This window comes from Dreissena polymorpha, chromosome 5 (assembly GCF_020536995.1).
Source record: "Dreissena polymorpha isolate Duluth1 chromosome 5, UMN_Dpol_1.0, whole genome shotgun sequence".
NCBI classification, from domain to species: Eukaryota; Metazoa; Mollusca; class Bivalvia; order Myida; family Dreissenidae; genus Dreissena; species Dreissena polymorpha.
Genome location: NC_068359.1, coordinates 25,989,282 through 26,010,344, shown reverse-complemented (window position 1 = coordinate 26,010,344; position 21,063 = coordinate 25,989,282). Strand labels below are relative to the sequence as shown.

Here is a 21,063-nt window from a genome sequence, read left to right as displayed (position 1 = left end):
AAGAATATAATTTCATGATGAAAATTCCCTGTACAAAACTTTTGATTTTTGACACCATAGACAATAAGATAATTGATGAAAATAAATAATAAAAAAAAATATTCGAGCAATACTTTTTACTCACGAATAAGGTAGTCATGAAGACAGCCCTGTTGACCCGTACTTTGTTGTTTATGCATTACTTGTTACACAAACAGTTCACACGGTGTCAACAACTCTGACCTAAACATAGGTATAGAGCACTAATGCGCTTTTTCGGCGTAGCTGTTTTACCCAGCTTTTCACCTTAAATGACTTTTACATAACGCCAGCAGGTACGCGTGCATATTTTCGAATATTTCATAGGCTGATTCGAGATAAGACCTCTGAACTTTGGCTACATCACCGTGTCTGTGCTCAGCGCAAAGGATGTAGCACTGTTCAGTGTAAGGAATTCCGGACTACTCTCTGTATGTTCAAACGCCATAAATTGTGGCCCAGTTACAATTACGCGTTAAAACCAATATCGGAGAATTTCAGGGTCAGTACTCGTTCACTAAATCGTCCGGGGAATATATAATTGACTATCGATAAACACAGTTTTGCTATCAAGATGAGAAAACAAACATTACCGAAATAGTATAGTGTCACGATAAGAGGAAAAACGTTTAATTATCAAACCACAATGTTTGCCGTACTCGGTAAGCACGTCTGGAAATCGTTCCTTGATAGGCTGCCCTTATTTACAAGTTTGCTATTTTGAATTCACGTTTGTATCGAAAAGCATTGTTCTAAAATGTGCAATTTACAATTCGCAATGAGATTTTTAATGACCGTCGTCATGCGAAAATGGGTCTTAATCCATATGCGCCCATCATATATATAGCCAATTCAGCCTGCACAACTCTCAGTCTGGTCAGGAGATACATAATGACACCATAACACATTAAGTGATTTTATAGCGACCAGCATCGCCTCTGACCATACTGCGCAAATGCACATGTATAAACCTAAAACTCGCAATACAGTCCGCGCCGATTGGATTGGGGGGGGGGGGATTTCTTCAATATACGATACTAAATTCGTTACCATAATCGACACCGACCACGGAACTGAAATTCCAGCGCCATGGCGCAAAAGTGTGCCATGACCAGCGCCGACCCTGCGCTGGGTTACCGAGGGGGGGGGGGGGGGGGGGGTTAAGGGGTTAAGTTCTCGCAAAAACATATCCATGCCAATGCTTTCAACATTAAATTTGTTTCCATCATTGACACGGACCACGGAACTGAACTTCAAGCGTCATTGCGCAAAAGTGTGCAATGGACCGGGCCGCCTCGCGCCGGGTTACCGGCATGGGGGATTTTTAATTTATCGCAAAACTTACCTTAGCCAAATTGTAGCTAAATGAATTCCCTTTAACTTGTATCCGTGTATAGACCGGTTTTATCGCAATACGGTCCGCGCCGATTTGATTGTTGAAGGAAAAAGCAAAATCTAGCGCGCTCGTTTAACACAGGTCGCCCGCGCTGCTCATATTTCAGGTTTGTATGGGTCGAAATGGATACATTACAGATAAGTCGTACATTAAAGACGTTTTTCTACAATATATAACACTAAATTTGTTTAAATCATTAACACGGGCCACGGAACTGAACTTCCGGCGACATGGCGGAATGTTTTGCGATTAAGTTTTTCAAATGATTCAGGTTTGTTGATTAATTATTCCAGTATGCACAGCTAACGTATGTTGTTTCACAAATGAGGCGAACGCAGATGTCGAGCAGTACAATATGAATATCGTTAGATTCACTTTTATCTGATACGTATGACGGAATCACAAGACGGAGACGGGGATGCATTTACGCCAATCCAGCTGAAGTTTCATGGAATTATCGCCAGTAGATGCTTCGAAATACTCCGTCACAATCAGTGAGACGGAAACACAGAAAGCCCATGATGGCGTACTTAATATGATGCCCTTTTATACATCAGGATATTCCGGGTTCGATCTTCACTTAGGGCAGAGGCGTCGGAGCTGGGCGGCAGGGTCGGCGGCCGCCGCCCCAATATTTTCGGCAAAAAAGAAATTTCGGCAAAGACCTTTTTTCATTTTTTTATTATTTCAATACCCGTATTTGAAAATATCTTTACCATGAAGCAAGGTTATCACGCTATCGCGGTTATGACACATGTATTGTTGATTGTATTGTTGATTGTTATCTTCCGCCCGTGTACGTGTCAATTATGTTGTAAATTGATCGGTCTCTTTTATAACGATAATCCCTTTACGCCAAGTCGCACATGAATTTGTCCAGTATAAGGAAACACGAATGGGAATATTTTAAGTGTGATGACCTTGTGGTACCAATATGGTTGCCGGCCAGTGTTCAGTATTCAATGTAAAAATGAACTTGTGGTACCTGTATGGTTGCCGGTCAGTGTGAAAATTAAAAAAACAACTATATAGACAAATAACCATAATTGATTGCGATAGCGTTCGCATTCGATTGTCCTGTGATATTATAGTTGTATGTTTCATGCGATATGGTAATATTGTTACTGTACATACATGTTTAAACATACATCAAATAAAACTTAATACTAGCATCTTAATTTGACTTTTAGCAGTTTAATCAGTATTGACGTTACATGATCCCTATTGTTGTGTCGCCTGCTACAAAGTACAAACTTCGACATATAGGGATCACTTCTCCATCGTCTGTCTGTCTGTCACAAAATTTTGTTATTCAAAATATGCCTGCAATAGACGTGTATAAGGTCATGTATTAGGCATAAAAACGCACCAGAATGCGCCATTTGATGCTAAAATTTGAAAAAAGTTCAGGGGAAGCCGCCGCCAAAGGGAGGGGGATACCACTCCCATACCCACCCCCTCCGCCGCCCCAATGTCAAGTTGCTTCCGACGCCCCTGTGGGGATCACTCTCAGTATGTATTCTTAAGAAATCAAGTACTGGTTCTACCCAGAAAACGGAGTCGAGAGTGTTTCATTAAGCGTCTCGTTGCATGAGAAGCGGTATAGACGGGAGGAGGCTCAACAGATAACCACCCATGCCATCCTTGCCTCCGGAATCCAAGTGTAGAAGCGATCGAGACAACGATGAAGCAGTTGAAGCATTAGGCTCTCGATGCAGTTGAGCTGAAATTAAAACAAAGCAACCAATGACTGATTGACAAAGCGTTGACTGTATATTCGCCCCAGATAATATTTCGGATATGTCAATAATGTTGATATCATTATAATTGCTACCAATTGAGCTTTTTTGCAGCATATTTTAGCACATTAATTAATAATGCACTATCTAAGTGTCGGTCGTGAGATTTTGTTTTATAAAATATGATTTACTTCATATTGTATATGAATGCACGGATGGATTATTAATTGATTGATTGATTGATTGATTGATTGATTGATTGATTGATTGATTGATTGATTGATTGAACGAACGGACGAACAGACGAACGAATGTATAAAGGGTGCTTGCCTTTGGGCGAATTTTACTTTCTTAGAAGTTGCGAGACCATATTTTTTGACTGCATTTATTGAAAAAGGACATATTTATCTTTAAATTGATACCGGTCTTGCAAAATTTGATATATAGGAGATACCAGAAAAATGCTTTGAAAGTTGGCAGTTTTATAATGGGACCCTATGAGAAATGGAATTAGTGTAATTCAACCTTATCGTTTGTATGGGTTACACATCACCAGAAATGAAAATGGCGGCGCCTAGCCAGAAATTTGTGACACTTTGTCTTTTTCTGAATATTTGCTGTTCTATCTTAATAGTCTTAATAAACAAATGGATTTATACGAATTATGGATTTCCAAATATAACATTGACCTGCATTCATTTCATTGTCACCGCAATTGGACTGTTTATTTGCAGACAAATGCAAATTTTCGAACCGAAAAGTTTGCCAATTCGAGGAATGATACCACTCGCAATGACTTTCTGTGGATTCGTTGTGTTTACAAATTTGTCGCTTGAAACGAACACTGTTGGAACGTATCAGCTGATTAAAACTATGACAACACCCTGTATAATGTTGATACAGACGCAGTACTATGAAAAAAGCTTTTCACTTCCAGTGAAATTGTCTGTGGTATGTAACAATTAATTATGACCTTTCGGCTGATTAAAGTCTCTACACTAACAGAATAGATAGATGATATAGATGATCTGCATATATACCCCCCTCCAGGATTCAAAATGGACACCTGTCAAGTGCTTTCCATTATACGGTCCCTGGCCGGGTGCTTGAATTTGAAATCGGAGTTTGAAATTTTCCGATCAGTGTCTTTAAAAAAAAATAATTAGTTTTTCAAATAGACATTCTTAAGATCATAGAAATATCAACTTCACCAAACATTTTGAGAACCGATTTACCATCATTTGTCAATTACTTCAGTCCGTCTAAAGGTGGAGTGTCGTATTGGAAAGTCAATATTGGCCATTGAAAGAGGGCGCAAGCTTTGAATGATCGAGCAACAGCTATATTCTATAGGAGTCAATACCTGCAGTAAAATCATACAGATAACATATGACATATTTTCCAAACGTGTGTTGTTTGTTAGGCAGTTTGTTGGGTTTTTAAAATCTGTCTCACTCATTGATCCTTACGATGTACACCTCCTCGATGAAATAATGGAAGTAACAGGATGTAATCCTCATAAAAACTATGCATTTCATTCATAATATTGTCAAAACATTCATTTGACTCGTAAAGCATCTTAACAAGTTATTGTTAAATTCATTACACACAACTGTAAATGTCTTATTGAATTCTCAAATGAGCATAATTGAATGTGTACTTAAGAATATGAATGTTAACGCGACGTTAACACATATACAGTGCTCATGTATTTCTTGTTGATCCTTTGTCTTAATAAAAAGTGCAAAAAAAGTATTTAGCACATGTACTTTACTTTTAGCATTATGTTATCAGCATTGAAAGCTTGTGCATCTGACAATTGTTGTATCACGTCACAGCGATTTTTTTCTTCTTTATAAAGTAGCAGTAAACGGCACTTTCCCAATTAGGAAAAAAATACAAATTTCCCATTTGCTGGCCAAAAATTCCCAATTTAAGGTAAAAAAACAAAAAACAAAAAAAAACATGTTTTTTTTGGGGGGGGGGGGGAAATGCAACATTTTGTTAGTTTCCCTGTGCAGCTCTATGGTTTGCAGGTTTTTTTTTGGCCCGATTTTATAGCCGAAATTCGGCTATGTTCCCAATACCAAAAAGTATACTTTTTTCCCAAAATGTGGCAAAAAAATCCCAATTTCCAAAAAAAAAAAAAAAAAAAAATTTTTTTTTTTTTTTTTTTTTTTTTTTTAGAAAGAAGTCTTATGTGTATTTTATCTCAATTGTAATTCAATTACATCTAACAAAGTATTATATGATTTTTTTCTTTTAATTTGAATGATTGTAAAGAGTTATATCAAATTTAGTATTTCCCTAATCAGTGGACTTTTCGTGTGGAAAAAAAGGCTAATGAATTTATTTTCCCAATTTCATGAAAATGCCGATAAAATTCCCAATTCCAAAGCCATGGGCTATCTTCCCAAAAAGTGGAAAAAAAACCCTGGTTTGAACCTAGGTAAATATAATATTGACAGCTTGAAAACACTTAGAATCAATTTTAAAGTATTTGGGAGCATAAAATCAAATTCACCAATTTCCCAATTTGAGGGTTTCACGACTCGATTTTTCCCAATTTTCAGGTTCTCAATTTTTCCCAATTGGACCGGTACGGGTACTTTTCCCAAATTGGACAAAAAAAATCGCTGTGTCAGGTGATTTACGCGTTTTTTGTGGGAATACCCTTGTCCTGATTGGACTATTTCATCAAATCTTAAAAATAGTCGCTTATGCCAAAACTAATTTCATACAGTCATACTTAAGAAAAATGGCGAACGTTTGTGTTTATGAAATTCTTAAGCATATTTAAAGTTAATATTTACCAGCATTTGGTTTCAAAAATGGAATATACGGGGATATCGGGTCATGAATAGAGACAGGAAAGTAGGTAGTATGCAGTAATCGAGTTGGGTTGATAGGGATGTATTAGGGAATCGATCGAGTTGGGATTACAAGATGTATCTTTGCGGGAAATGGTTAAAACAATTGAAGAATATAGCGTTATCAATTCTGTGTACAGCTGAATTTTTCTTGAAGAGTCATAACGCACCTAATAACGACTACAAACATATTTTTATGTCCCCCACTATAGTAGTGGGGGACATATTGTTTTTGCCCTGTCTGTCTGTTGGTCTGTTGGTCTGTTTGCGCCAACTAACATTTTGCAATAACTTTTGCTATATTGAAGATAGCAACTTCATATTTGGCATGCATGTGTATCTCATGAAGCTGCACATTTTGAGTGGTGAAAGGTCAAGGTCAAGGTCATCCTTCAAGGTCAGAGGTCAAATATATGTGGCCAAAATCGCTCATTTTATAAATACTATTGCAATATTGAAGATAGCAACTTGATATTTGGCATGCATGTGTATCTCATGGAGCTGCACATTTTGAGTGGTGAAAGGTCAAGGTCAAGGTCATCCTTCACAAGGTCAAGGTCATCCTTCAAGGTCAAACATCATATAGGGGGACATTGTGTTTCACAAACACATCTTGTTTTCTTGTGAGCCAAACCCAGGATGTCTGAAAAAATTCCTGTGGAAAGCACTGCTGTCTGTCAACAGAGTCTGACAAAGTAGTCCTTGTCTTAGCCAGTTCACATAACAACATTAAAACTTGCATGCATGGATCCTTGTTATTATTCAGATATTCATAGTATGTATGCACAACTGTATTTATATATTATCTTAAAATTACACACCCTTTTAAAATTTGTATTTTTCTGTAACAAGATAAGTACAATATGCTTAATATTGTAAGATACAAGACTGTGACAATCTTTTTTATGTAAGTAATTCATCTTAGACATCCTTTAAACCACTTCATCATTCAGACTGGTTCCCTGAACAAAATTGTTTTTGTCGTCACTTTAAATTTGCATAAAATGCAGTTATTATGTTCAAATAGAGCTCAAATAGAATCATTTCTTGTTTACTTTATTGATTTACTTTTATTGTAGCTATGCATCACACTGCAGATGGTTTTCATTTGTCCACTTTTCTGGCACTGATCACTGAATTTACTGGAAAAAAAGAGTTTACAGCCTTCATTTTAAAAAGTTTATAGACTAAAAACAAAGACAATTTTTCATTTAATATCCGCATTTGCATGTACATGTACCAACATTCCTCTCTTGTTTACAGATACCAATTGCAGTGGGGGTATTCCTGAATTCCATGTTCGACATCAAGTTTAGTCTAATCGGCATAATATTCGCCACAGTTGGTGTCCTTGTAACGTCTTTGTATCAAGTGGTATGGTCAATGAAAACTTAAAACTTGTATTATTACTAATAAATTTATTAGTCATGTTTTTGAAACTACATATCTTCAATTTTTTGTTATGCCCCCCTTCAAAGAAGAGGGAGTATATTGTCAGTCCGTCGGTCGGTCGGTCCGTCCGTCCACCAGATGGTTTCCGGATGATAACTAAAGAACGCTTAGGCCTAGGATCATGAAACTTCATAGGTACATTGATCATTGCTGGCAGATGACCCCTATTGATTTTCAGGTCACTAGGTCAAAGGTCAAGGTCACAGGGACTCTAAATAGTAAAATGGTTTCCGGATGATAACTCAAGAACGCTTACCCCTAGGATCATGAAACTTCATTGGTACATTAATCATGACTGGCAAATGACCCCTATTGATTTTCAGGTCACTAGGTCAAAGGTCAAGGTCACAGTGACTCTAAACAGTAAAATGGTTTCCGGATGATAACTCGAGAATGCTTACGCCTAGGATCATGAAACTTCATAGGATCATTGATCATGACTGGCAGATGACCCCTACTGATTTTCAGGTCACTGGGTCAAAGGTCAAGGTCACAGTGACAAAAAACGTATTCATTCATTAAGATTTAAGTTTGTTGAAGGAAAATTGCACAAATCCTTCAAAGAAATGTAACTACATATAGAATTTGATTTGACTGGAAATCTTACTGACCAGTCTACATGTACAAAAAATGTGATGCAATTGTTCAAGTGACAAAGCTTTGGTAATTATAATTTTCATAATTTCTTTCTTTTTATGCCTCTGGATCGAATGATCGGGGGAATATTGTTTTTGGCCTGTCTGTCTGTCATTCTGTCTGCAAACTTTAACCTTGGTTAAACTTTTGCAATATTGCAATAACTTTTGCAATATTGAATATAGCAACTTTATATTTGGCATGCATGTGTATCTCATGGAGCTGCACATTTTGAGTGGTGAAAGGTCAAGGTCATCCTTCAAGGTCAAAGGTCAAATATATGGCTTCAAAGGGGTGCAATAGGGGGCATTGTGTTTTTACTAACACATCTCTTGTTTTGTAATAGCTGTCAATATGCCTCAGAAGTAAATCAAGTTATTACTAACATTATTATTTGTTTTAATAACAAATGTTTCCAAGTAAAATAGATGTCCCTTAAATGTGCTTTTAAATATTTTTTTAATCAACTGTGTGACTTTGATCATGATAATAAGAAACCAATCCAATTGTGTTGCCCTGGTATCAAAGGTAGCATATTTTGCAGCTTCAATTTCAACAGTGTAGTTCAAGCCCTGTTGAAATGGAACAGTGCAGTAAAATTCGAGTAAACCATTTGTTAGCTGAAAGAAAATATTGATAATGTTTTATGGTTGATCAATAAACCTAGTGGAATCCCACATGGCAGGGCCAGACCTTCTTTAACCCTTTCCCACTCAGAAGCAAAGTGTAAATGGCTAACAGCATAAGACCAGAACAGCCTGCGAGTAACAGTCAGGGTTTATGCTGTTTGCTGCTCATCAGTATCTGAGGTTTGGAGATGAAGCCTTTAAAACTTGAATCTAGTAAGAAATGTCTTAAATAAAATATAACTTTCTAAGGGACTACACATGCATGAAAATACATACCTAAGTGGGAAAGGGTTAATTGGGATCAAACTATACCATACAATTTCAGTGGGTTGGGGAGAAGCAGAAGGAATTCCAGGTGAACTCGATGCAACTACTATACTACCAGGCACCACTGTCCGCACTCATGCTGGTTGTGGTGATTCCCTTCATTGAGCCAATCAACCTCAGCAAAGTTTTCACCCTTTGGCCTCTGGAAACTCTGGTAAGGGCTGGTGAGGACTAGTAAAGGGCAGGGGAGGGCTAAGGAGGGCTGGTAAAGGCTAGGGATGGCTGGTAAGGGCTAGGGAGGGCTGGTAAGGGCTAGAGGGGGGGGCTGGTAAGGGCTAGGGAGGGCTGGTAAGGGTAAGGGAGGGCTGGTAAGGGCTACGGAGGGGCTGGTAAGGGCTAGGGAGGGCTGGTTAGGGCTTTGGAGGGCTGGTAAGGGCTAGGGAGGGCAGGAAGGGCTGGTAAGGGCTAGGGAGGGCTGGTAAGGGCTAGGGAGGGCTGGTAAGGGCAGGAAGGGCTGGTAAGGGCTAGGGAGGGCTGGTAAGGGCTAGGGAGGGCTGGTAAGGGCTAGGGAGGGCTGGTAAGGGCTAGGAGGGCTGGTAAAGGCTGCAGTCTTCGTTTCAGGGTTTATTAGACAAAAACGGTTTATTCCAAGGAAAGTTTAAAGCAATTTGCTATATGACTACTTAGACAGTATTTATTCTGGAAAGAAACATTTTGCATATAGCGACAAAATGATAATATACTCAGAAAAATCATATACTCGGAAAAATCATATGGATTGGATAACAAGCTTTGAATTTGTATCAAAGAGTTCACCCTCTGGCCTCTGGAAACTCTGGTAAGGGCTACAGTTTTCTTTTCAGGGTCTATTTGACCGATACAGTTATTCCAAGGAAAGTTTAAAGCAATTTGTTATATGACGATTTAGACAGTATTAATTCTGGAAAGAAACATTTTGCATATTGCGACAATTATGATCATATACTCAGAAAAATCCTATCGATCGGAAAACAAGCTTTGAAAAATGTGTATCTATTTAAAAAATGAGATAAACATTTAACATGGTAAATATTGTTATATGATTGCCAAATGTTGGAGCTTCTATTGGGTTTGTGACGATCTCAACCAAATACCATTTATGAACTAAACACATGTTTTTTTCATGAAATCTCTGTCAAACAATTATGTCCGCACTGTCTGAATGGATAAGTAATTGTCAGTCAAATCTTGTTTATTGGGCAGTTTCATATTGCTTAATCAGGGTTTGAGCGACTTATGCCTTTGAGATGCTTTTCACGTTAAATTATGTGTTTCTTTTCATGTTTGTGCTTTCTGAAATCTCCCTTTATTTATTATGTTGGGAAATCAAAAATAAGTAAATTTCACGTTTTCATGTTTTTTAGTGACCAACTTAGAGGTGCAGGATTGGAAACTATAAAAGAAGCAGTGTACTTCAAATAGGCTTCAGATCTTTGGCCTATAATTTAGTGAGGCTAAAAAAAACTAAACCACCCATGTAGTGATTCAGATTTTCGTGCTGAGGAAATCAAACATCTTATCTTGAGCTCTGTGATGCAATGTGTAGAACAGGGCTACACATTTTATTGTGTACATTTCAGGGCATGGTACTGGCCTCCGGAGTCGTAGCGTTCTCCGTGAACCTGTCCATCTTCTGGATCATCGGTAACACCTCCCCAGTCACGTATCCTTCCTGTCAGTGGTGATAAAGCATGAATTAATAGACTCTGTGTATTGATTTTAAGTGGTATTATAAAAAATTACAATGTATTTTATATGTGTGCAGGGATTTTGTTTGCCAAATGCAAAAAGTAAGATGTTTTCCCAAAAATCTTACCAAAATTTCCCTTAAAAGATGCAGAACTTTTTCAATAAACTTAATCATTGGTTTATTGATTTTTTTTTCACAGGGATATAATTTTGTAACACTTTATAACATAAATTTGAAAATGCAGTTATACATTCACTTATAAACGATTGGGATACTTTTATTTGTTATCATATTAACAATGTTTCAATTTTACCAATTGCATGGGTTATCCCGCTATTTTCCTAATCCAAAAAGCACAGGCTGTAAAATATAAAGCCAAAAAGAATCACTGGTTTGCATTTTTATCCCCGCCAATATTTTTTTTGGAGGGGATATAGTAATTGGTCCTGTCCGTCTGTCCGTCCATCTGTCCGTCCGGCTAAAACTTTGTCCGGAGCATAACTCCAAATCTATTCAATGGATTTACTTAAAACTTAGAATATAAACAGATAGCAACTAGGAGAAGTGCAGTTACCAAGAACTCTATCTACCTTAGTTTTTGAATTATCTCCCCTTTTATATAACTTTTAAGTAAATTTTTGTCCGGAGCATAACTCTAAATATACTAAAGGGATGTACTTGAAACTTGAAATACATTTGTATAAACAGATGGCAACTAGGAGAAGTGCAGTGACCAAGAACAACAACTCTATCTACCTTAGTTTTTGAATGATCTCCCCTTTTATGTAATTTTAAAGTAAGTTTTTGTCCGGAGCATAGCTCTAAATCTACTGAAGGGATTTACTTAAAACTTGAAATATAAACAGATGGCAAGTAGGAGAAGTGCATTGACTAAGAACCACAACTCCATCTACCTCAGTGATTGAATTATCTCCCTTTATTTAATTTCAAAGTAAATTTTTGTCCGGAGCATATTTGTTTTTACAAATATTATTCTACTCTCTGAAACAAATGTTGTCCTACAAACAAACACATTTCGGCGGGGATTTGGCACTACTGTGACAAGCTCTTGTAGTCTTATATTTTCATAAGTATGTCAAGTCCAAAAATTTCCATGAATTTTAACTGTTCGTTTAAATATGATACTTAGTAGCTTAGCTAAACAAGCCCCAGAACTGCATTTCATTTTAAGGGTGTATATTGATCACAATTAGCTTAGCAAAACAAGTCCCAACATTATTGAAATCTTTTATTTGTTTTGGCTTAGTGGATATTGTGTCTTTATACCTATCATGAGGTTTTGGGTTCTAAACCTATTCTTGAACTGTCCACACAGTCATCTAAAAAATACAACATCAAGTACAGGTTCTACTTAGAAAAAGGACTTGAGTGTCTCAGTAAGCCATAGGCATTTGATGCAGTTGAGCTTGAAGAATTTTTTAAAACAAAGATCCTTAACAGCATTTACAGCTATAACATGGTGGGTCACCTGAAGTTCTGCCTGACACTTCTTGGTGGATATCTGCTGTTCCATGATCACCTGAACTGGCTCCAGATCACTGGCATCTTGACCACCCTGTCAGGTAGGTGCTTGTAAGGGTACTAGTAACACACCCTGTCTGGTAGGTGCTTGTAAGGGTCCCAGTAACACACCCTGTCAGGTAGGTGCTTGTGAGGGTACTAGTAACACACTAGAATCTTGACCACCCTGTCAGGTAGGTGCTTGTAAGGGTCCTAGTAACACACCCTGTCAGGTAGGTGCTTGTAAGGGTCCCAGTAACACACCCTGTCAGGTAGGTGCTTGTAAGGGTCCTATTAACACACTAGAATCTTGACCACCCTGTCAGGTTGGTGCTTGTAAGGGTCCTATTAACACACTGGAATCTTGACCACCCTGTCAGGTAGGTGCTTGTAAGGGTCCTATTAACACACTAGAATCTTGACCACCCTGTCAGGTTGGTGCTTGTAAGGGTCCTATTAACACACTGGAATCTTGACCACCCTGTCAGGTTGGTGCTTGTAAGGGTCCTATTAACACACTGAAATCTTGACCACCCTGTCAGGTTGGTGCTTGTAAGGGTCCTAGTAACACACTCTGTCAGGTAGGTGCTTGTAAGGGTCCTATTAACACACTGAAATCTTGACCACCCTGTCAGGTTGGTGCTTGTAAGGGTCCTAGTAACACACCGTTCGACTGACTTTAACCCGGGCCCTCTTTAAGCAAAATCTAACATTGTATCATTTGATCATGTATTGTGTTTTAAAGGGACTTAATTACATTGGGTCATTAATTGTATTTTAATTGACTTTTTTGTACAGTATTTTGTATGTTTGAAAAATGTACTACAATGTATTAACTAATAAGAGTTAAAAGCTATATTATTTTGATGAATCTAAACCAATGGTAATGTAAAAAAAAGTGGAATACATATTTTGTTAGAATTTTACCCTTGGGTCTATGGGAGCTAAATCTAAAGCACTACATATACTAGTGGAGAGGTGATGGAACTTAGCAGTGTACATGTATCACTAATTGTTTTAAGTTTTAAAGCCTGAATGGCCAAGTGGTAGCATATTAGATTTTGCTCTTTAGAGTGTTTGAATATCGGTACACTCAATTTTTTTCTAATTTAATTTTGATACTGTATTATTTTAGACTATTTCACTTTTTGTGCTTTTCCACAAGGCCCATCAAGATGGTCATGCCCAAGAATTTTGCGATTTCATTTCCACTGGCGTCTACCCATGTGGCTCTGATAAATTGTGTTCAAAAATAGACTTTTCCTGTTGTATAAACTATTCTATGTCTTCTAAAAATTCAAAATAATAAGCTTGGGTAGATTCTTAATAGATAATCATTAGTAAAAATTAATTGAAATCTGTTCGAGAAACAAAGGATGGAGAGTATTATTATACAATAAGAAAATGTGTTTTGCTTGAGGTTTAAATAATTAATTGGGCGCATTGCGGTTTATTGAAACCATTATACAACTTGTTAATTGGCTTGAATGATGTCACAAAAAGTTGTGGGAAAGAATTGATGAACTGTAGTTATACTAGTTATGGGTGGTGCGGTGGTCGAGTGGTAACACTCTGGTCTACCATTCCAGAGGTCCCTGGTTCAATTCCCACTGGAAATTTCAGAAATGCTTTAAGTGTTTCCCGCTCAACTAGAGATGTACTGCTATGAAACCCAGGTAATTCTCGCGTGTATCGGTGCTATACACTGAGCACGTAAAAGAAACAAAGGATCTATTCGCAAAGAGCTAGGGTATCGCACCCGGATTCCTTGTATCCCAATACTGTCTCGTCTGCTTGCTGTCTCTTCAGCAAAACCAAAGGACCCCATTGGAAATAAGTGCTTGCACTTTCATGGGTTATCTTTGACTGCAAGGTCAAAAGAAATGCATGCATACTGATAAAAGATGACATTACATTTAGATATGTGGCAGTTTTGTGTCTATCGGTAAATATAATGGGCTTTGATGGTAATTTCATCCTGGCCCTGTATCCACATACGTTTCTCCGTAAAGAAAATATACACAAAATCATGTAATTCCTAAAAATCCTGAAGTCTCTGGTTAATATATGTTGAGACCTATTAACTTGAAATTGTCTTAAACCAGAAAATATTTGCTAAATTTATCAATATTGTATACTTTAGAAAGATAAAAACTTCATAAAAAGCAATATCTGAAATTCTCTTAAGGTGTAACCTGAGTTAAGATTTCCCCAAGTACATTATGTAGCTTTGTGAACACCAGCTCTGGAACCACCTGAGTTAAGATTTCCCTAAGTAGCTTTGTGAACACCAGCCCTGGAACCAATCCCTCTTGGATAAAATATCTACTGCAGATTGTGTCAACTTTGGTGTCACTCAGTCCAATGCTATAAGTTTGCCACATTTCTTAAGCAATTAAATTGAAACTATAAATATATTCTCACAATTAAGTGTAGAGTCATCCTCAATAAGCCAATGTTTTTGAGTTATTTGCCCTTTGAATATAGCTGACAGAGCGTTGTTGGATATATGGCATATTCTTGGTAAAGGCTAGTTAGTGACAAAGCTGTACTTCATGTTTGTTATGTCATGTTTCTAGGTACAGTGTACTGTGTTGCTGTTGTCATCAATGAGTATCCCAGAAAGGTTGTGACAAGGTTTAGTTTTGTGATTGTTTGTCCCCATGGTCTGTAGTCGGAACGCCTCCAATATATTTTTTTTTACCTTAAACAAATATCATATACTGGTAGGTAGAGGAATTAAACACAATATATGCAGCCATGCAAGCTTATTTGCTTAAAAATTGTGCTTACTAGGCTGATTTATTTGGAAGTCCATTAATGATCAACTTCAATTTCTGTACTAAATTGAGTTAAATCAATTGTTAACTACCAAATTGTTGTTGTTGTTGTTTTAGCATGGTTATACAACAATGCTTTATTTACATTTCATTTATACTACCTCTACTGATTTTCTACCATCTAGAAATGAAAAATCCTGGGCACAACTTTTTATAGTTTTATAGTTATAAAAATAAATGAGCAGGCTGATCAGGGATGACACTAAATTTGATTTTTGCTTAAAAGACAGTTTTTTCTTGAAACAAAAAATATCATAGAAGCAGACTGCACAGGCTAATTTGGGACGACACTTAGCGCACATGCATTAAACCCTTTTTCACAGAGCATGGCCCAAATATTTTATTAAGCGTTTATAAAAACCAGACATTTGTGTTAAGCAACCATTTAATAAATACATTTTTAAAGATATATTTTTTTTAAATAATTTTATATTGTAATAATCGTAGATATGCCCCTTTTTATATGAGATACAAAACTTTCATTGTTGATCCTCAAATATTATTTTACTGAATTGCCCAAACAAAAACTGATCAAATCAAGGATATTATTATAGTATTTAATTTTTGCTAATAGAGTGAACAATAATCAGTCAATTTTGACAAATTACAGCCTCTTACGGGCTGTTTCCCAATTGTAAAATTTAAAAAAAGGCTGTTTCCCAATAGCAAAAATTAACATTTTTTCCCCCAAATTTGGCCAAAATTTGCCAAAATTTGCCAAAATAAGTCAAACTTTTAAAATAAGCTCAATAATTGGTGTTTTGAGTTTATCAAACATGAGTTTAATTCCCTAATACTGTATAATATAGATTTTAGAAAGCAGTTAAACATGCACTTATAAACAATTGGTAAACTGTTATTTATAAAATTATAATAATGTTTAATTTTTCCTAATTTTATGGTCCATCGCGCATTTTTTTCCCAATCAAAAATGCACAGGCTGTAAAATATAAAGCAAAAAAAAATCACTATGATTTTACCTTTAAAGATATTTTTGCTGTTTTGAAGTATCAGTGTTTCAAGCATATCTATTATATTATGTTGATACAAGAGATGTTGTTGTTTTCTGTTCAGTAGTTATTTTGGTGTGAATGTTTGTTCTGTTTGTCTTATGAACATCACAATTTACTGAACCCTTTACCATTTAGATACGTATTTTGACGCATTTATAGTCCCTTAGAAAGTTAAATTTAATGAAATAACTTTCTTGCTAAATTTAAGTTTTAAAGGCTTCATTTCCAACCCTTAGTTACTGATGAGCAGAAAACAGCATACAACCTGAACAGACTGTGAGTTACTCGCACGCTGTTCTGGTTTTTGGCTGGTTGCAAAAGTCATTTTCACTTTGCTTTTTATGGGGGAAAGGGTTAAAGCAATAGGATGCTGTATACTTTGTTATGGTATTGTTGTGTACCATTATTTTAATTTATGCTGAAGTTGTATGGCACTGCTGATAATGACCTTAAGTCTAAAAATAACTCATCTATGTTTATTCTGCTTTAATACACAGCTGCCAAAAAGATCAATACTTGCACAAATTATTGCATTATGCCATAGGTTTCTAGTTTCATAAAATATTCTAGCTTTTACATTTGTATTATGCAGTTTGGTATTTGGTTAAATCCTGACTGTAATGGCGATTGAAGTACAAAATAAAGAAATAAAACACATATGGAAAATATTGTATGTTTAACATTACATATTACAAGAGTTGAATCCTATGGCTGCATGTATAAATTAAAAACTATATATGCAAGTTTAAGGGTAAATTTTCATTGTTTTAACAAAAATTTAACTGTCATAGGAATAACAACATCTTAATATCACAATAATAAGGTCGTTCACAATTTTTTATCAGGCATTTTTTTACAACCTGTTTCTTTTACTGCATTAATTCAGGAACCAGGAAAAAGAATCAGTGAAAGAAATGATTATGTTCACTGTTATTTTTCACTTTTTGAAATAGTGACTAACCAATTTGAAATCACATTTATTTCCCCATAAAACACAGAAAAGCATATAATTAACTCTTTCAGTGCTGGAACCGAATTTTGAAGGCCTTTGCAAACAGTTTGGATCCATCAGGATCCAAACTGTTTGCTATTCTGATAGTATTCTTTGAAAAAAAATCAAAGAAAATGCTAATTTTAGAAATTCAGCAGACCACATTTTAGCAGACGACAAATTTCCCAGCATGCAAAGGGTTTGGTTGCCTATACAAATATTTTTGTCTTTTCAGGAGTCATAGCATACACACATTTCAAGATGCAGGAAAACAAGGTACCCACCCCAGCTGCCATCAAAGCTACTGTATAATTGTGCGGTTGTGGGTTATTTCTTGCCCAGGTTTTGACAGACGATGACAAATTGATAAAAACACACTTTTTGTTCTGCGCATTTCTTTGAAGAAAAAGTTTGTGGTGTGGACAATATGATATCTACAACAAACGGCTATGCAATATCTACAATAAACGGCTGCGCAATATCCACAAAAAACAGCTATTCAATATCTACAATAAATAGCTACGTAATTTCTACAATAAACAGCTGCATAATATCTAGAATAAACAGCTATATATATTTCTGATGGTATAAAATTGATGTTAATGAACATTTAAAATGATTTAGTTTAATGATGGTAAATTGTGAATGGTGTGGGACTTAATCCATGAGCGAGTGACTTTATTTATAATTGTCTTTGAGGCTAATCAATATTAATTGCATACTTGTGGTCAGAGCTCCAGATAAGAGGCGTATCTGTGTATTTACGCATTGAAAAAAAAAAACGCATTAAAAATAAGCCCAGTACGTAACAAAACGCAATACTATTCTTAGTACGTATTTTAAATCGATTAAAGTGCGTAACCGGTTTAACCAATAATCCAGTTTAGTTTTTAGTGCAAGTTAACCTTTGAATCAAAAGTAAGTCAATCAAAATAAGCTTGTAATACACAAATAGCGGCCTATCATGTTTGTTGATCATAAAAGGGACGTTTAAAGCGACCAGCGGCTCCTGCGGGAATATTTTAAAGAAAGTCTGTTCATATCGTACTTTAAAATTCATTCCGTTTAGATTTAATAAATAGCAAATAATAATATTTCTAGATTAAACACACCATTTACTTTGTCAGTTGTCTATGGAAATGGAAAATAACCCTAAATATTCCTAAATACCAAGTATGGCTGAAACAAAGGAGTAAAATACGCTTTAACAATAATATCAATACCCTTTAGACTGAATCCTTATCTGGAGCTCTGCTTGTGGTATTAGGCATGCGGTGCATTTTGAAATGAAACCACTACTGTTAATATTTGCCAAGATTTTAGGTCAAAACTTAAATATTGAAATCAAAATATTAGTGTTTATTAATTTATTAAAGTTATAACACAGTGCATGAACATCAATCAAAGTGTATACAAAAATATTCCACAGTATATATTTGACAATGATATCTTCAACAGGAATTTGTTGCAAACAAAAACACATTCTTATATGTTTATGATTTTATTGTTGCTTATTGTTGGCTTTGGAATCTTTTCATTTTAGGCTCAATCTTTTTGATAAGTGAAAATAAGTCACATTCCATCAATTTGCTAGTTATGTATTTCGTTAATTCATTATATATATAGTTAATAGTAATGTAAATTTGCTCTCCTTTTTATTTGTTTTTGTTTTTTTATTTTTTTATTATTGTGTGGTTTGCATTTCTTTTAACTACCCAGGGGTCAAATTATTTTATATCATTATTTTATATTATTTTAAAGTGACATATTGGTATAGGTATATTTCTAAAAATTCAATAACTTGTTAATTTGACAGTAAAAGTTAATAGTTCTTTATATGTTAATCCCTGAATCATTGCAGATTTGAAACAATTGTTTTAATGGATACACTAGTTTGATATCTAAATGAAAATGCATACTGTTGTGTCTATTTTGCAATTCAGATTTCAAACAAATTTTATTGTCAATGTTTTTATGACTATATTATTTTATTTTATATTTTGGTTTGTGGGTTTCTTAAACTTAAATCATTATTGAAACAAATGCAAAGGCAAATAGTCTTGTTAACATGCTTGTGATTTTGTGATCAGTAATATTTGGAATGTATAACTGGGTGTGTTGGTTTTAGCTCATAAGATTTGCTCATGGTGAGCATTTGTGGTTTCTTTTTGTCCGTCGCTTGTCGCTGGTGGTGTGTGTCATTGTTAATGTTGAGAAGGCCTTATTTATTGACCCTTTCTATGAGAAATTTCGTCAGGACAATTTTTCGAAACATATCACAGCCGAGTTTGATGGTTCTGGTCCATTTTACAAGCTGTTTGCCAGGGGCATGAGCAGTTTTCTGTATTAAGCTGTGATGAAACCTTGTCTAATACAAATACAAGTACATGTATTTTTGTATTCAGATATTTGGAGGTAATCACCTTTTATTGATTTTTAAAATGTTCAAAGCTCAAAAACTGAATCAAAATGTAAAAACATTGTTAGTATACAGTAGATGTATTTGAAATTGTGTACGAATGTTTCAGAAAAATATAACATGTAAATTGATATTGTGACTGCTCAGGGGTTAAAAAAACGATGAAATCCATCAAATTTGTTCACTTAAACAAAAACGATTTTATATCTAGTTGCTTAATGTGTAGTGCTGTATTGTTATTTTTTCTATTGTTACTCATTTAAATGAACTACGCTAATTTTGCAGTCCTTTACTATGATGCAATAACAATGTGCCATTTGTTTGTAGTTTTGAATTCTCATAAAGGGACATGTTTGAAAGTCAATTTGCAACAATACTTTTTATGGACATTTCATACGAAAACTGCATTTTTGTTCATCACCATTATCTTTTTGAATGTTGAATAATTAGAATTATGAGCCATTCATGAATTTTATGTATATATATATATTACAGTTGCATGTGTTCCAAATTATAATTTTGATATCAATAAGTTTGCAGGGATGTGAAACAAATTTTTTCCAACATGCACTCTGTCTGTCTGTCCGTTGGTCTGTCTGTTGTCTCCATGCATGATGAATGATAAGCATTTGATTAAACTTTGTATGGATCATTCTTGTAGGGTAGACAGGCACACAATTATTGTGTTTTTTTTGCACAGTTTAGTTCATACTTTCAGCATTGGTAGCTTGAACATTCTTTTGCAAATTTAACTTGAATGCTATATTGAAACTTATAAATGCAGCATACAGTAGTATAAAATAATAGTACAATGTATAATGCATTAGGTCAATGTCAGCATGATGTTTTAAACTTTTTACTTTGCACAAATTTAATTCTTTATTTGACCGTGTGTACTATTCGGGAATTATATGGTACTGTCAATGTCATGCTAGGGGATAAAAGATCTAAATAAAACATTTTTGTGTAGCACTTACTTTTACAACTGTATGAAAGCTATAAGTGGGGATATAAATCATTGTTAGTGATAATCAAGTTTAGAAAAGGCACTGTATGACAATGATTTACAATATGGTGTACTGTGATATTAGCATCAAAACGTAAGATGTTTGACAATTGTAATGGGTGTATTGTTTTGGTTTTATTATTTATGAATAAATCATGTTAAGTGGGAAATTCTGTGTGTGTTTTAATTAGTCCCCTACCGGTTTCACCGGAGGGGACTTATGGTTTGCGCTCTGTCTGTCAGTCAGTCTGTCCGTCACACATTTCTGGATCCTGCGATAACTTTTAAAGTTCTTAATATTTTTTCATGAAACTTGAAACATGGATAGATGGCAATATGGACATTATGCACGTCATTTCATTTCGTTCCTACGTCAAAAAATTTGGTTGCTATGGCAACAAATAGACTAGAAATACTGCTGAAAATGGTGGTTTTCTGGATCCTGCGATTACTTTTAAAGTTTTAAATATTTTTTAATGAAACTTGAAACATGGATAGATGGCAATATGAACACTATGCACGTAATTTCATTTTGTT

General features: G+C 35.4%; 1 protein-coding gene across 1 annotated transcript; it reads left to right on the top strand.

Annotated features, from left to right (window-relative positions):
- Positions 1 to 3,696: 3,696 nt before the first annotated feature.
- LOC127832088 (solute carrier family 35 member E3-like) lies at positions 3,697 to 20,696 on the top strand. The gene is made up of 6 exons (XM_052357277.1): positions 3,697 to 4,104; positions 7,287 to 7,397; positions 9,066 to 9,221; positions 10,627 to 10,709; positions 12,207 to 12,319; positions 17,337 to 20,696. Exons 1-6 carry the CDS (start codon positions 3,712 to 3,714, stop codon positions 17,411 to 17,413), a joined length of 933 nt encoding a protein of 310 aa, XP_052213237.1. The 5' UTR covers positions 3,697 to 3,711; the 3' UTR covers positions 17,414 to 20,696.
- The last annotated feature ends 367 nt before the right edge of the window (positions 20,697 to 21,063 follow it).

Coding starts and splice junctions, on each gene's coding strand:
- LOC127832088 (XM_052357277.1), top strand. CDS start 3,712: ATGAAAATGGCGGCGCCTAGCCAGAAATTTGTGACACTTTGTCTTTTT. Junction 4,105..7,286: donor TTCCAGTGAAATTGTCTGTG/GTATGTAACAAT, acceptor TCTTGTTTACAG/ATACCAATTGCAGTGGGGGT. Junction 12,320..17,336: donor CATCTTGACCACCCTGTCAG/GTAGGTGCTTGT, acceptor TTGTCTTTTCAG/GAGTCATAGCATACACACAT.